Here is a 17,873-nt window from a genome sequence, read left to right on the forward strand (position 1 = left end):
AATAATTTTTTTAGTTACAATAGTAAATAATTTTTGTGTAAACAATTTTTTTTATTTTAGAGCATAACTCAATTTTTTCATTTTTAAAAAAATAAGAGTTTAGTTACTTGAGCTTGACTAAACATAATAAAATTTTAACAAAATGAAGTGAATGAATTCAACAAAAGGAGTAGAAATGAAGCAAAAATATGCATAACTTAAATGGATATTACTCACATTTTCGATATTGATAATATAAGGAAAAAGCTGAATCAACTTTCTGCTATAAAGAGGTTATAAATTGTTTAATATGACTGTTTCCATCAAGTACTGAAATTTAATAAATAAAACTTATAAAAGACCATGAAATAGAATATTAAAAATACGCAATTAATTCATACCAAACAAAGTAAGGGGTAAAATTAGCAATTAAATTTTTATTTAAAGTTAAAATTTGGACATAACAAAAATTTGAAATGATAAGGTATAGATCATATGGATAATGTACTTGTATGGATAATGTATGGATAATGTATTTGTACACTTTCTGATATTTTTTAATACAGATAAGATTTTTCTTTAAAAAACACGAAAACATATTTATACCTCAATTTAATAATATAGCAAATAAAAATTACTAATACTTGAGAAAATAAAGAATAATGATTCTTATGCAATAAAAGTTTAAATATAAACGGGGTTTAAGGTAATTTAATACGTACGAAGTTTTGAATAATTTTTATTTATAGTAATGAAAATATAATTTTTTGTTGGGTTGTTACAGTATTGAAGAAGTCCCATTTTCTACTTCATCTATTTTTTCTGAAAGATTTTCATAAAATAATGAATACACAGGCCGGATGGAAATATCTCTAGACCTAGCAAAGATCCAACAGGTCTTTTTTCTGCTTTAGCTGACTTAATCTATGTGTCTCCCTTTTCCAAAAATGTATGTATGATTGCCTTGATTTTTATTTTCATGTATTACACAGAACAGATACAAGCCGCACAAAAGCTTATTTTTGTTTTGCCTTGTGTATTTATCGAAGTATAAAATAATATTTTTACTTCCGTATGGCTCATTTTTTAATAAAACTATAAATAATTGGCCATTTTATTTGCTCCTCTTTTAGCAATTCCTTTAAGCCAAAAAAAATTCAATATCCCATGTTTAATTTATTATCAAAAATTCTGAAATTATAAAATAATAATCCTCTTTTATAATAGAAAGTACTTATTTCACCATAAAGTATAATAAGTACCACAAGTTTTAATAATATTATTAATTTTTTCTTGACATCTTAGTTCTTTTCCCATTAAATGATTTTTATACTTACTTTTCATTTTATTTTAATCTTATTCTTTGAATTATAACTTCTCTGATTTTTTGAAAACCTTGCCTTTGTCATTGATCTAGCGGTAGAAATCTTTGTTTATATATTTTTTTCCTATAAATTAGTTTGAATATTAATAGCTAATGTATTTTAAAAAAATGTTTTGCATACTTGCTTTATCTTTAACAAGTAATGTATACTTTAGATTTCTGTCAAATTTTTTGTTCGTTTTTATGGTTGTTGGCAAATTTCTCTTTTTAATATTGTCTCTATCATAATCTGATGAATCGGATGCGGATGGTCTATATTCTTGATCTGCACTATTCTCACCTAAAATTAAAAAAAATCTAAAACTGTATTTTTAATGTGTATTTTTTTTTGTTATTGTTTCAAAAGTTGTTCATAAAATTTAAAATTGCGTTAACTGTTTTTGCGTACCCACCATATTTTCTTTTATTGTATTTTTGTATTCTATAGTATTTTGTTAATTGTAAAATTAAAGATAGTTATTTAAAGATAATATCGGCAACTCCTAGAATAAATGTATATTAGTTAAAAAAAAGTTTATTTTAAAAGATTTAAGTTTAATGGAAAATATAAATTGCTAGTTAACTTACAGATATGTATTTACTTATTTATTGTAAAAAAATCAAATTCAAAAGCATGCTTTATTATCAAAAATACATGGTATTTTATTTTATTGCACAACTACGTTGCGATCTCCTATTTACGTTGTTCATTATGTGGAAAGGTGAAGGAAAGCAGGTTGTTTGACAAGTCATCAAAATTTAAAAAATAATCAATATATTTCAATACTGTCACAAATTGTGATGTGGGAGTCGAGTCCATTTAAGTTATGCATTTTTCAAACTTTTAGAACTTTTACTATAGAACAGCCTTATAAGTTTATGCTTTATTATTATTTTTGAGTTATAACTAAATACAAGCTATTTAAGCTATTTTTAATACTTACCAAACCCAAGCTTTGGCTTATATATATTTGCAGACATTTAAAAAAAAATATTTAAGTCTAAATTTGGACATAAGGAAGTAAAGTGATGACACAGAATTATCTCAATCTATATAAAAATTCAAAAGCAAATTTAAATGCATTTGTACACCTTTTGTTATTTTTTATTACAGACAATGTTTTATATTAAGGAAAATAAAAAACATTTTTGTTCGTTGTTAAGTGATGAAACAGTAGATATATTTTATTAATATACTAGGTGCAATGCTTGTAAACTAGTTTATATATCTACATTTTTCATTAAAATTGTTTTCACAAATATTCATTTCAAAAATAATACTTTTTTTCATTAACAAAAATTAATTAATAACTTATTACTTTTTAACAATTTTTGAAAGTATAGACATTCATTTTTTCTAATTTAGTTAGGTTCATTTTGATCGATCATTATGTTAAGTTTGAATAATTTTTCCCTATATATTCTTTTTCGTGTTTCTCATTTCTTTGTTCGTCACTTTTTTCGCCTTGGGTTTTTTTCAAAGATTCTTCATATTATCTTATAAATAATATTCCTTTAAAATAAGTTTCGAAAACTATAAATACTTGCATAGCCTTAATTTTTACTTTGTTAATACTTAATATTTTTAATAATTTTTTTTCTCATTATTCTTAGTAATCCATTTTTTTCTCAAAGGTTAATGAATTGCCTGTTAGTTTAATCGTGACCATTTAAATTCAAAAATAATATTTTTCTTTTATTAACCGAAATTACTTTGACATATTACTTCTTAATCACTTTTGATAGTATAAACATTATTTTTGTCAGATTTAATTTCAGAAATATCATTTTTTTTATATTAGCCTTGATTCATTTTTCCTATATTTCATTCTTCCCGTTTCTCATTTCTTTTATCTACACTTTTTTCTCTTTGGGTTATTTCCAGAGATTCTCTTTAATATTGTAGAAATATTATTTCTCTAAAATAAATTTCGTAGACTATAAATATTTGCATTGCCCTAAATACCACTTTGTTAAGATTTAATATTTTTATTAATCCCAGTAAATAATTTTCTCAAGTTATGAATTGTATTTTATTTTTTGCAAAAATAAAAATTTACTTAAGTCATGAAACAGTAGATATATTTTATTAATATACTAGGTGCAATGCTTGTAAACTGGTTTATATATCTACATTTTTCTTTATCATTGTTTTCAAAAATTATATTTTTCTTGAACTAAAATTAATTTTTGTCTTGTTAGTTTTTAACGATTTTCGAAAGTTTTCATTATCTCTTTCAAATTTAGTTTCAAAAATATCATTATTATGTTTATATTGTTTCTTTTTTTTCTCTTCACTTTCTAGAAGTGAATCTTGAGTTTTTTTCCAAAGATTTTCTATAAAATTGTATAAGTCATATTACTTTAAAATAAGTTTCGAAGACTTTAAATACTCGCAGAGCCTTAATTCCCACTTTTTTGAAATTTAATATTTGTATTAATTAAGTTAACCCTAGTTAACCCTTTTTTCAAGTTATGAATGGTACGTATACTTTTTAATTTCTCTTGCTATTTTTTTACTCGAACTAGCTACTATAGAACAGCTCTTTCTTAGAGAAACTTAAAAAGTGGAAATCATATTCATTTAGTTATGTAATTTTAAAACTATATTTTACAATAGATCAGCCTTACAAATATGTAGGTACAAGCTCTGTAAGCTATTTTTTATATCTGCCAAACCCGAATTTTGGCCTAAAATATTCTTATAGATATTTTAAAAAAAATTGGTTTAAGTTTGATCATAAACAAAAGTAAAGTGACCAGAAAGAATCATCGCGATCTATGTAATGATTCAAAAGTATATTTGTATAAATAATATAAAATGTATTGTCATACATTTTATTTTACCTTAAGAAAAATGAAAACCTATTTATGTTAAATTGCAAAATAAATGTTATTTTTCTTAAATATGTTTCGGTGACTATAAAAACTTACATAGTTTTAGTTGCCATTTTATTGAGGCTTAATATTTTTATTAATCCTGGTAATCTATTGGGAAGTAAGGGGTAACGGCAATACAGAAGAACCGACTCAAATGTCAAACTCACGTCGTGCACTTTGCCAGATAACTAACGAGGCTGTGTCGAACAAATATTCGTCGGAATAAACGAGATTCTCTCAGTAGAAAACAGCTTCGGGTAGATGAGCTATAGAGAGATACGGTAATTCTATATCCTGACATGGAGAAATTGGTTCAAAAGATCACGGACACCACTACATTAGATCTATACAGATATACCCAGGAGATCCGTGCAGAAATGTTATTATTATTTTAAAAGAACGAATGGCATTTAGTCCCGAACAGATCCTAAATAATTAAGAAGTGCAAAATTAATATTTTAGTAGTAAGTGAAGTCCGATGGCCAGATAACGGATTGATTACGCCAGGAGAGAAGGTATTTTACTCCTCAGGAAACAATAATGATGATCCAAATTACCGACATGGAGTCGGAATACTCCTAGATAAACAGCTTAAGAACTCAATAAGAAACTTGAGTCCTATTTCCGAAAGACTTTACTACCAATCAATTTACCATTATTCAGACTTATGCACCAATAGTCGACAATTTAGATAATGGGATAGAAATAACACTTTTAGCAAGAAATAGATCAACGCCTTAAATTAACCAAACCAAATGAAATCAACATACTAATGGGAGACTTTAATGCCAAAGTAGGTAAGAGCAGAGTAGAAACTGTGATTGGAGAGTATGGCTTAGGTAACAGAAACGAAGCAGAAGATAGATTAACCGAGTATTGTGAGCAAAACAATTGGATAATTAAAAATAATATATAAATTAAAAGGTTTAAATTTGTAATTAAAAATATGGTATAAATTATCACACCATTGCATCTCTACTTGTAAATCACCTCAAGATAAATACCAACACATTGTATGCAACCAAATAGATTATATCATGATTAATCATAGCTTCAGGAACCTAATAACCAGTGTTACTATAATGCTAGGTGTTAATATCGAATCAGATCACAACTTAGTTAGGGTCAACATCTCGCTACGTCTGTCTAAAACTAAAAGGAAAAATAAGAAGAAAAGTTTCAACATAAAACTGCTCAAAAATACGGACATCAAATTAAAATGCGTTTGTCATTTTGATATTACTGACAAGCATTAATTAAAAAAAAAATAAAATACCTATAATACTGGCTATTTGGTTAACATATTATTAATATTATTATATAACTACGACCATTATTACCTTAAAAATTAATGCTAATTTTTCGAAATATTTTTATGACTACCCATGTAAGACATATTACTGATCGATTTTATAAAGAAAACCATAGAACCAAGTGAACGTAATAGGCCCTATAATAAAAAAATAAAAGCCTATTAATGAAAATTCATGCATAACCTTAGCGCATACGTTTTCCACTCTTACTTTGTACACATTTGGGAAAAAATGCTTTCTGAAACATATTCAACGCAACTTACTACCAATTTGCTCAATAATTATTCAATAAACATGAATGCACCTTAATATTTCAAAGCCTTTCAAACCTTAAAAGGACAATGCTCCTAAACACATTAACCTTGGACTTTCATACATTTTCATACGTCAGTGTCAAATCTAAAAAATATTTAGGTAATAATTAAATTAATGTAGACTAATCATTAGTGTTTAAATTTCACCATTACAATCGTACAAAAATGGACACGATAGTTTCAAAACACCCTTCGGCCCCAATAAATTACAATGTATACGACGATACCGGTCATGTAAATTTTGAAAGCCCAATTTGCATGTTTATTAGCGCAGTTATTTGGCGAAGTATTTATTATTTATCTCTGTAAGTAAATTATTGTTAAATATAATTTAAATATATAAATAAAATCGGGGATTCGAAAGTTTATAAATTCGTGTTCATTATCGCTTTGTACGAATAGTATATTACATTTGCTCTTTATTAAGTTCAGGATTTTTTGTTATTATTTTTAGATTATATTTTCCCAATCAAAGTAAAGAGTTCAGCTGTAGGATATGCTCTTTACTCCACGGTATTGTAACGGCTTTTATGGGAATCAATCAGTGTTTTCTATTCGACTGGCCGTTCGATCATCCTGAATGGAAAACGAGCTATACGCAATCGTTTATCATGACAATGAGCTGGGGTTACTTTTTTCATGATTTTATATGGATGTTGCAGTATGATAGAGCAGGTAATGATTTTTCAAACGTTTATTTTTAAATAGCCGTTAAACCATAAGAGATCATTATTATTTCGAATGAACTACTAGTTATTTTTTAATGTTAATTATAAAAAAACAAATTTTGATGAATAAAAAGTCCATTTTCTAAAAAAAGCTACTATCTAATACTACTTCTGAATATTTTTTATAGTTTTACCCATCATAGTTTTTTTTAATATTTTTTTTATCTTAGAAAAAATTCGAAGCACGTCTAAGAAAATTCTTATTTCTTAAAGCTTCTACATTAATTGTTTAGGCTTTTGGATAACGAAGATAACATCTTTTTTATTTTCAATAAAAAAATGTATTTGCGTTTTAAATAAACACCAAATAGAATGCAAAAATTAAATATATTCTTAATTATAAAGCAATTTTTATTACATCTATCATAAAATGCTGGTCATAGTGTAAACTTTGTATATAAAGGAGCGATTAAGAGACAAATCTACTTTTCTACTTTTTTATATAAATTTATATGCAGTTTACATAGAGCCTAGTACAGTTCTTTGAGAAACTGTACAAATAACTTCCGCTTCCGAACTGGTATTATTATCAATTGTATGGTAATATGTAATGGTAATATGTATGGTAATATGTATGGTAATATGGTATGGTAAATATGGTATTATTTACCTTTCATGTTGGCTCAGACAAGTAACTTTTAAACAGATCAAGTGCAATACCTCTAATCCAGCATTTTTAACAGTTTAGGATGACAAACCCTATCAAATGCTTTGGCTAAATCCACAAAGACACATAAGGTCCTTTCTCTATCATCAAAGGCCATATTTATATTGTTCGTGAGTTCAATCAAGCTATCCTCTTTTGATAAATTTTCCTGAAATATAAACTGGTTTCTGAAGACAATGTTTTTTAGAAAAGAAATTGGCTATTTTTTCCATGATTTTGATGTCTGTATTTAATATTGAAATAGGATTTAGTTACGAGGTAGTGATTGCTTTCCAGATTTAAAAATGAGTTTAATATTATGTTAATAATATTAATATTATTGTTTAAAAATGTTTGAAAGTTTCCCTGTCTCAAAACATTTATTTACTATATTTACAAGAGCGACAGCTTAAAAATCTTTATATTCTTTAAAAGTTTCGCTTTTAGTTTCATCGCTTCCAGGACATTTATGATATTTTAAAGAGTCCGTGGTTTTTATAACCTCTTTATTATTGGTCAGCATTAAAAACAAAGAGTAACTATTAAAGGGTTCTTAAAAATTTTAATCTAGATTCATTATAATTTTATTATCCTACTAACATTTATTACCAAAATTGTTGAAATATTCATTAAAACATTTTGACATATCTTACTTAATTCCTTTTTAACATTCTTCCATAGTTTATTAGTTTGCTTCATATTTTTTTTCTTATTTACTTTTATAATATATTATGAAAACCAAGTCAAGCACATTATTTAAAGTATTTTTGTAATCCTTATATTGACGCGCATAATGTTAATTCGTTTAAATTTTATTTGTTTTATTTAGTAATTCATATTTTTATTTATTCATTTCAGTAAGGCAGGTATGATCTATGGAATTTTTACAATTTTTTTATTATCATATTTTTTATTATTATTGCAGATTCGATGTTTTTGTTAAATATTTCAATAAAATGATTTATCATTAAGTCTGCATTCTGTTCTAAATAAACCCCATTCCACATTTTCTTAAATAACATTTCTTTTAATTTGTGTAAGCTTTATTTTTGTTTGTTATTTCAAAATATATATTTACGTAAAGTGCAAAGCAATAAGGTAATGATCTATTATTCATTTTCAAATCTAAATGACTGGCACTAGAAACCATGCTCGACTATAAAATTATCCAGAAGTTTAAAAGTGGCAAACAATGAGATAATTTGAAAATTATCCCTGTTGGATATCAAGACGAGCGAAGAAGTTTGGTTAACCTCACGTCTGCCAGTAAGATAGTTGAGAGTACTAAATTACATTTAAGGGAAAATGTAGTTAAGTTGTGTAAAGTTACTTTGAGAAATAGTTTTAAGTGAAGACGTTTGAGAATTATCGTTACACTTCATAGATTCTATGTATTTTGAAGCGTTTACATCGCATTTTCACCCATCAGACATAATTATTTAAAAAACATTTGAATAATATATCAGAAGAATATATAAAAGAAAAAGATAGTTTTATTACATATTGAACTGATTAAATATTGAATATCCAAAATATTCAATTAGCGGTTTTATTAAAAATTGGATGAATGTGATTAAATATTCCTAGAAAACAGATATCCTGATATTTTGGTGACGGCACCAGTTTTTCTAAAATCTATGGCCTTACACTCTCATCAGAGGTTATCGGAAATCACTAAGTAAGCTTACCCACTGATAATAAAAAAAAACAATATTAGTTATTTTTTCTAATAAAATACACGAGTTTATGGGTAACAGCAGTACATAAAATAGACGTGTTTAAGTTATTTAAACCCATTAAAGTATGTTACCATTATTTTCCTAATTTACTTAAAATTTGATATTGTCTTAAGGCGCATCTATTATTTCTTACATTTTCCGATTCTCTTTAAATTTTTTAGTCCATGGTGTAGGAAGATTAAAACTTTAGGACAGGCAATCTGAAATATCCTCTCTATTGGCACGAAAATATCAGATCTGGGAAATTAAAACAGGTTTAAGATCTGTTCTTATATTTGGTCAAACTTCTCAATATTTTTCTCCAACTGTGTAAAGCAAAATGGTTAATCTGGAATCACTAAACTCTATCATATATGAGATGATCAACAATGGCCTATTTGAGCTATTATTTCCTTGAACAAAAATATCTTTAATTTATCAGTTTCTGATACACCATCATATAGGTATAAAAAGGGTTTTGTAAAAACTACTTGTCATTAATTTTTAAGTTTATATCTTTAGTTCAGAAAAACTTCTTGAATTTATTAAATTTTCTAGCTGTCTCCATTCTGGGTTTTATTTCTTGTTCAGCAGTTTCGTTCATTATTGTGCTTAAATATTTGTAGTGTTCGACTTTTTCAATTGGAACGTTATTTCTTGTTAAGTTTACGTCTATATTTTATCGTTTTGAGATAGCCATATAATTTAAATTCTTATTGAGTCCATATCGTTTTTAAGAGTAATTTAGTCTTTGCAGCAGAATCCACCGGCACATCTTAGCTCAAGGCTATGTTTTTACATTATAGGCAATTTTAAAAATGTGATATGATGTTATCCTCTTCAGACCCAAGAATCAATTACATGAAATTTACAAAAACACATTGCATTATCCTTGTCGGTAGAATGTTAATAAAACAATTTTCAATTTTTTTTGTTTTACTTTTTTATATTTTTGGAAAAAAAAAACGTATCATATATGATACGTTGGGATTATATCAATACAAATAAGAGTCGAACTAATTAATTGAGTATAATAACTCAAAACAATTTCTGTCAACGCTACAATAGAAAAAAGTATTGCAGGAGGTGCATTTTGCAAATGTTAATTTTCCACAGCCAGGTTTTCGGCATTTAGATCGTGATTTTTGCTAGTTCTTCATGAAAGTAGGTAAATGCTTATTTCCTTTTTTTCTGTCTCTCTTGTCTGGTACGGGCTCAACTTTTCTTTGCTTGCGAGAAGTTGGTAATTCATCTTCTTCTTCCTCAATATTATTTTCTTCATTTTTCCTTTCATTAGCGGAATGGATTAACGATTTACCCAGCGAGAGTTTAAAATCAAGATAATCCATAATATCCTTTTTTGCATGATTTAAAGACATATCATTCTCTCGGTATTCTAACCAGCTAGCAGCAATTGAAAAATCAAAAAAGTGAAAAATAGTTCGAATCGTCCATTTGTCTGTTCGAGCACGCATAGGATACTTTCCAATCACTCTATCCAGTAGATCCACCCCTCCCATTTTTAAATTATATTTATTTACTATTGCAGGCTGACTTATTGTTATGTATTTATTTTGGGTTTTGGACCAACCGGAACATGTTCCTAGTGGCTCAACACCAGTAGATGATGAAGCAAAGTGTACAGGTTTCGAATCAAACCACTTTACTAAATTGACGTTGGAATCCTGTCTTACCAACTGGTCATAGGAACCTCTACCTGATTTTTTTAAAACGTTATCGTTTAAAAATGTTGCATTTTTTGGAAGCCTATTTAGCATCATGGTTCCTGTTAGGGTTAGTTTTCTGGATAATGATGCATCTATTAGTGAAATAGATGTAAAATATCTGTCAGTGTAAACTGAAACACCAGCTGGTAAAGTGTCAGTTAGTTTGAGTACCATTCTGCCACCTATATCAAGCTTCTCTGGTACAGGAGTGAGCGCTGACTTTAGTAATGAGCCATTTCCTTCGTACAAGTAAAAATCCAAAGGAATTCCAGTTGATGTTGTTATTACAAAATTCTTAATGCCTAGTGGTTTAGGTTTTCCACGCACAAATCAATCTGTTCATCGATTTATGCCGCCTCAGTACGTTTATTTTGTCTACATCCTTTCAAAACTCTGTTCAAGCATTGGCCTTACTTTCCAAAACCTATGTAAACTCCTTTGCTCGACTTTGACGACAGCGCAAACCAAAGTATCCCTCATTTCTCTGGACCAAAACATCCGAATTCTTGGAAGTCCGTAAATTCCCATTAATGTCGACACTCCAAAAAACATTTTTATTTCATCAGAAGTAGTCTCGAAAGAACGACCTTTATCCTTTACTTTTCTCATGTTTGTGTAAAGTGCAATATCTTCGTAAAAGTCGTCTGAAATGTATTTTTATAAATATTTGATGGGGTACTCTAACTCTTTGTTTACATCAGCATCATCATTCAAAAATGAAAAAGAATGTACCTCTAGCTTAGAAGTTCGGCCCCAACTTTTTTTTCTTGCTGGGAGAAAATGGGACAAAGGTAGGTCATCGTCTGATGATGAAGAGTCGATTTGTTGATCTTCTTCATCTTCAGCAAAATGCATTGTCAGGTCCTCCTCTTCATCTTCTGATGATAGCACTCCGATATCCGACTGGTTCAAATCAATGTTGTCTGCTAAATCTTGAAGCTCCTCTTTTGTAGAAGGTCCTAAAACAAAAATATTATCATCAAAAAATAAAAACTTAAAGTAGTTTTTATCAACTAAAAAATAATAATATAATATATATCTGAATGGGTAGAATCCCAAGGTATCACCAATGATACTTTAACTAAAACTCTCCAAATCATCCGAAATTTTAACTTTTTTCAAATTTTTTTACTACATCGTAATTCTGCAAGCTACAAACTGTATTTTAAACAAAATAAAATAATTAATTTTTCTATACTTACGTTTATTTCTACTTAAAACCATGGTCCAAGAAACACAAGTCCAAACACGTAAACAAACCGCATAAAATTATAACCTCAAAATATGAAAATCGCGTGCGGAAAAAAATATAAACAGCATTGCCAGTGGGCATTGCCAATGATACATCTGCTTCCAAGCAAAATATTAATCCGCGCTTTGTTTGAGAAAATAAAATCTCAACGTATATACTTGGGGTTTGATGAACAATATTGACCATTCATTTTTGTTCCCTCGTCTTTTTCTATAAGAGCTAAATATTCAAAGAAGAGGAGATAAAATACATCCTTGCCGAACACCACGCTGTATTTCTATATCTTCAGATAAGTCATCTACACTAACTTTAACCTTTTGACCCCACTACAGGTTTGCTATTAGTCTTATATCCAGACTATCAATATCTTTTTTCTTTTATATATTTCTATATAATTTTTTGAGTTAAATGCTGTTAAACACTTTCTCAAACTCTACGAAATAAATTTGTATACCCACGTCCAGACATCTTTATATAAGAACATTTATTTAATCCGATATTTAAACAGTGCTTACCTTATACCCATACCCTTTTTAACCCCTAGCCAATTGTCACTTATTTCTGTATTTAATTTTGCATAAACTGCAGTTATTTGAAATGTTGTTTGTTGTGTTTGCTTTTAAATAATCAACAAAAAAATGATTCTGGTAACTTCCCATTCAATACCTCAAGTACTCATAACTTAATTTGGATTGCTTATTTAAACAATTTTATCTGGTAAATTATTTGATTTTCATGCTTTATCAAATAATATAAAATTTATTATTCATTATATATTATGTTAACGCAGTTATGAATAAACAAAATTGGATTTTAATGGAGATTGATCAAAGTTTGCTTGAACATCCTGAATAATAAAGTCAGACGGTCCTTGGGGTGTCGACTGGACTTAGATCTGGAAAACTTTAGAATATATTCCTGGATTGCTTTGGATTCTAGGCAAATTTTATAAAAGAATCCGGTGTCAATTGAGTGCAGTATATTTCATAATTTTACCACAAGTAGTTTTTGAGATAATTGACTAGATTTGAAATATCTAGCTGCCAATCTTCTTTCTAAATTGCTTTGAATCCTTAACAAAATTTATAGTTTTTTTTTTTAACCAAGTATAAATTATTTCACAGTTTTCCACAAGTAGTTTTTGAGATATTTGAGTTTTAATGGGAGTGGTACAATAAAGACAACCGTTCTTTAAAGTGTCGATTGAATTCGTAGCCGCATACCTTAAAAATGTATTTCTAGATAGCTTTGCGTCCTTCTCAAATTTTATAGAAAACTCTTTTCAGAATCATTTATTTTTAGTAGCATTCAGCATTTTATTTTATAATTTTGCCATAAGTAATTTTCCTTGGTATGTCTATGGATTTAGAGCAGGATAACTAGTAAACTTATTCCTGGATTTTTTTTAATTTTGTATAGGTTCCATAAGAAACTCTTCCTCCAAATTAGCGCAGTTTACGAGGGTGGTCCCAGAAGTACCCGGCCTGACCTAGAGATGTCGGTAGTAGTTTGAAAAATATCAGTCTATTAGAAAGTTTACAATCTATAAAGCATATGTTTCAAGTTTGAAGACGCCACGTTGTTTAGTATTTGTTTGGCAGCCATCAATAGTCAACGTTTTCAGTGAATTTGTGAAAATAAAGAGAATTGGTCATCGTTATGTGATACAATACTTTTATTTAAAAGCCCTCAGCCCAACCAATATAAATGCTGAACTGGATTCTACTTTGGGTGAGTCTGCTCCTTCGTTAACAACAGTAAAATATTGTGTAGCAGAGTTTAAACGAGGCCGTACGAGCTGCCAAGACGAGCATCGCAATGGTCGACCAAATGAGCTGACGACTCCAGAAATTTAAAAGAAAATTCACAAAGTGGTACTGGATAATCGTCGGTCGACTGAAAATGCGCGAGCTAGCGGACATAGTAGGCATTTCAAAAAGTGCGGTACATCGCATATTAACTAAAAATTTTGACATGAGAAAGCTGTGTGCAAGATGGGTGCCGCGTTTGCTCACACTCGAGCAAATACAGTGTCGTGAAGATTCAATTGAGTGTTTAGCGAAATTTAATAGCAACAAAGCAGAATTTTTGCGTCGTTTCATAACTATGGATGAAACATGGGTCCATCACTTTACACCTGAGACAAAAGAACAATCAAAACAATGGACTCAAAAGGGAGAACCGGCTCCAAAGAAGGCGAAAACCGTTTCATCTGCAGGCAAAGTCATGGCGTCGGTTTTTTGGGATGCGCGAGGGATAATTTTCATTGACTATCTTGGAAAAGGTAAAACTATCAACGGCGAGTATTATACGAACTTATTGCGCAAAGTTTGAGCGAAGAAATCAAGCAAAAACGGCCGCATTTGGTTAAGAAGAAAGTGTTTTTTATCAAGACAATGCACCAGCTCACAAAATTAACGAATTAAAGTTTGAATTGCTACCTCATATACCCTATTCGCCAGATTAAGCCCCCTCAGATTATTTTCTGTTTCCAAACTTAAAAAACTTGCTCAGTGGTCAAAGATTTTCCAACGATGAAGAAGTGATGTCTGCAGTTAATGGCTATTTCGAGGCGCAAGACAGTTCTTATTATAAAAAGGGTATCGAACTTATAAAACATCGCTGGGAAAAGTGTATAGAGCTAAAAGGAGATTATAGGGAGATAAAAAAATGTATTTATTGGAAAATAATTTATCTAACTATTTTCGTTACTTCTGGGACCACCCTTCGTATTTCATAATTTTACCTTAAGTATTTTTTAAGAAGTTTGAGTTTTAGTGAAAGTGGGCCCAATAAAGGCAAACGTTTCTTGAAGTATTGAGCTGACTTAAAGCCGGAAAACTAAAGGACTTTTTCTTTAATCCACCGCAGTATATTTTATAATTTTATTACAATTAATTTTTAATATTTATAGGTCTTAGCGGAAGTGATCCAATAAACGCAAACGTTGATATGCTTGAAAATTATATATCATTTCTTTAAGGATTTTTGGTTATGCGTTTTCGGCAAAATCCTAGTATAGAAATTTAAACCAAATGCCATTAATGGATATGTTTCTGGAGTTAAGAATAAAATCTTTATATATTTTAAGGCAATGAACGATAGTGTTACATTTAATTTTTTTTATTTATTTTTACATTTTCTGCACACCCTATATACACAAAAAATGTATTTTGCAAATAATACGCGGGGGCCCTACAACTTTTGGTTTATTATTTCATCTTACACGGTGGTCCCAAAAGTTAAATAAATAATGTAATATAATAAAATACATAATTTTAGACAATACAATAATTTTAGACAATTATTTAAAAAATTAAGAAAATATTACAATATACAGATTTCCAAATGTGAAAAAGGAAGATTATCATGATAACGTGATAATTTTCAGTATTGTAATTAGATGAAACAAAAGAGGTATTAGATTAAACCATCCATCAGCCATCTCATAAAGGTAAAACTCAATTTTATATTAGCTTACTGAACCCTAAGTTATCACTGTTTCCCCAAGAAGATATACAATCAGACAATGATTAGATATTAGATCAGGTGATCTTGGTGGTCACTCTATCTCATCCCTGTACAGAAATAATCTAGTGTCAAAAACAACAGAAACAGCTCTCTTAATCACATTAATTTTTTTCGATCGGTCTTTTTCCAGCTATATCTTTTACTTTTCGAGTGATCTAGGATATTATCGAACCAGAATATAACTAAACTACTTTTGTGAATTTCTTGGTCATTTCTTCTTCGTGTTTCTAGAATTTCTTCTTCATTTCGTGTTTCTAGAATCAGTAGCCTTTAGATTAAAGTTTTTCAATATTTCTCATCAATGTTTTTACTGTCATTATTCTTGTTTGACACTTTGATTCCAAAATGATTAAGTCTCGAAAAGCGAGTACATCGCCAAAGCTTTTTGTTGTTATTATGACTTTAGCCTTTGAGTTTGGTTCTCCTCACCATCTTCTTTAGATTCGTTTATCTGAAAGTGGAAAAATGCAAGAACTGATTTTGTAATATATTAATTAATTCTTAATATAAAATTTCTGCAGTAGTAGTGGTCCAAAAGGAGTAGAAAAATATGAGAAATAACCTTGTACCTCGTCTTCTAATTTCCCACTACTAACCGTTTTTAGTTTTAACGCCTTTAAGGCTTTTAAGGCTTTCGGAAGCTCTATATACCATACCATACCTCATTTTTTTTTCTTATTTTCAGATAAGACAATGATGGCTCACCACCTAATAAGCCTCCTGGGTCTCACCAGATTCATCTTCAAAGGATACACTGGTGCCCAAGTGACTTGCTCTCTAGGCAGCATGGAACTGACCAACCCGTTTCTTCAAGCCAGATGGTATTTGCGCACCGCAGGAATGCAAGGAACCCCCGTTCATATTTCCACTGAAATCTCATTTATGCTGGTCTTCATAGCAATAAGGATCATTTTAGGAACCTACTTTTTCGTCATCATATTAAGGCAATCGAAAAACGATTGGGATTTTATCATTATTTCTATAGGAATCTATGTTGTTTCTTGGGTGTTTACTTGGGGTATCGTGCAATTGGTCCTTAAGAGATATTTTAAGCAAAACCGTAATGATGTGGTGGCCTCTGCACAGAAAGATCAATAAAGAGCATAAATCTTGTTTGGCAAATAGTGTTTTTCTGGAGTATTGTACTTAAATTTTGTTTTTTATTCAGCTTTTCCCCTATATGTCTTATAGTGCCCTCACGTAGTACGGAATGGTACTTTCAGATATATAATGAGACGTTTCGTATTTTGCCTACGAGTTTTACGACTTAAATAATTAGTCCAAGTGTTATGCAAAAAGCCATCATCAGGGCTAAAATCTTAAGTACGTAATTAAATAACTTTGTTTTGTGCTAAAATATTTATTTCGCAGTTCGATTTGAATTTCATTGGGAACACTTGCTTTTCCACTTTTGATCTGTTGAATATCATGAATGACTCTTTAAGGATTAGTGGTCATGTGTGTTTCAAAATCAAGACTTAATTTGGGTCTAGTATCATACAAAAAGGTTTTAATGTAATCGGTCTATCCATATTTTAAGGCTTAAATAGAAAATCGCATTTTAGGAACTCCGTAATTTTTTCGTTTTATTCCACCCAGAGGTCGAAAAAATCGAAGCGGGTGGAGAAATTTAAAAAAAAATCTGTATCTCTTCTAGTCTCCGTGATTTGAGTTGGGTTGGTTTTTGGATGTGCTATAATTTATTTCACTATCTTTTTTACACAGTGGTTCAAAAAAAGTGAAGGATGGTAAGAAAATATAAAATAGATCCCGCACCTCTTTTAAACTTGAGAATTTTAGCAGTCAATTTAGAAAACACTATAAGTAGTTAAAGTGTAGTTAAACTAAATGTAAATAATAAAGATGATCTAGAAATAGAAACAAAACATCTTTAATTTTAGATAATGAACTATAGTGATACATTTATTTTTTTGATATTCTTACATTTTCTTCACACCCTGTATAAATGAAAAATATAATTTATAAAAAAATTTAATAATAATTCGTATAAAAGCGACCCTACAACTTTTCAGTTTATTTCGTATTTTTTGCCTTGCACAGTTCTCAAAGTTAAGGGTTTAAATAAATTATAAGAAAGGCAATAAATGATCATTTTAAATTTTCGAAATTTCACATCTTTGAGGTCTAATTTTAGGACTAGAAAAGAAACAAATTTCAATGAAGAAATTTATTCGTCCATCATCTTCGTTAATGTAGTGAATTGAAGAATTGAATACCAGATAATTTTATACAAATATTCGGTTTCCAAATGGTAATAAGGATGATGATAATGATAATGATGATTACGTGATTACCATTTTCAAGCAGCCTTAGCCGATATAACCAGATAAAATAAAAAAGATATTAGATTAGGTAATTTTGGAAACCATTTAATCTCATCCCTATTTTCGACCAACCCATA

General features: G+C 29.1%; 1 protein-coding gene across 1 annotated transcript; it reads left to right on the forward strand.

The window, feature by feature from the left end:
* The first annotated feature begins 5,911 nt into the window (after positions 1-5,911).
* Positions 5,912-16,573, forward strand: LOC126741206 (TLC domain-containing protein 5-like). Its single transcript, XM_050447559.1, has 3 exons — positions 5,912-6,154; positions 6,304-6,524; positions 16,137-16,573. Exons 1-3 carry the CDS (start codon positions 6,015-6,017, stop codon positions 16,547-16,549), a joined length of 774 nt encoding a protein of 257 aa, XP_050303516.1. The 5' UTR covers positions 5,912-6,014; the 3' UTR covers positions 16,550-16,573.
* Positions 16,574-17,873: the final 1,300 nt, after the last annotated feature.

This window comes from Anthonomus grandis, chromosome 10, assembly GCF_022605725.1.
Source record: "Anthonomus grandis grandis chromosome 10, icAntGran1.3, whole genome shotgun sequence".
NCBI classification, from domain to species: Eukaryota; Metazoa; Arthropoda; class Insecta; order Coleoptera; family Curculionidae; genus Anthonomus; species Anthonomus grandis.

What these genes read in the sequence shown, in the direction of transcription:
- LOC126741206 (XM_050447559.1), top strand. Translation starts at nt 6,015, where the DNA reads ATGGACACGATAGTTTCAAAACACCCTTCGGCCCCAATAAATTACAAT. An exon ending in AGTATTTATTATTTATCTCT is followed by an intron (nt 6,155 to 6,303) that starts GTAAGTAAATTA and finishes TATTATTTTTAG; the next exon opens with ATTATATTTTCCCAATCAAA. An exon ending in GTTGCAGTATGATAGAGCAG is followed by an intron (nt 6,525 to 16,136) that starts GTAATGATTTTT and finishes TCTTATTTTCAG; the next exon opens with ATAAGACAATGATGGCTCAC.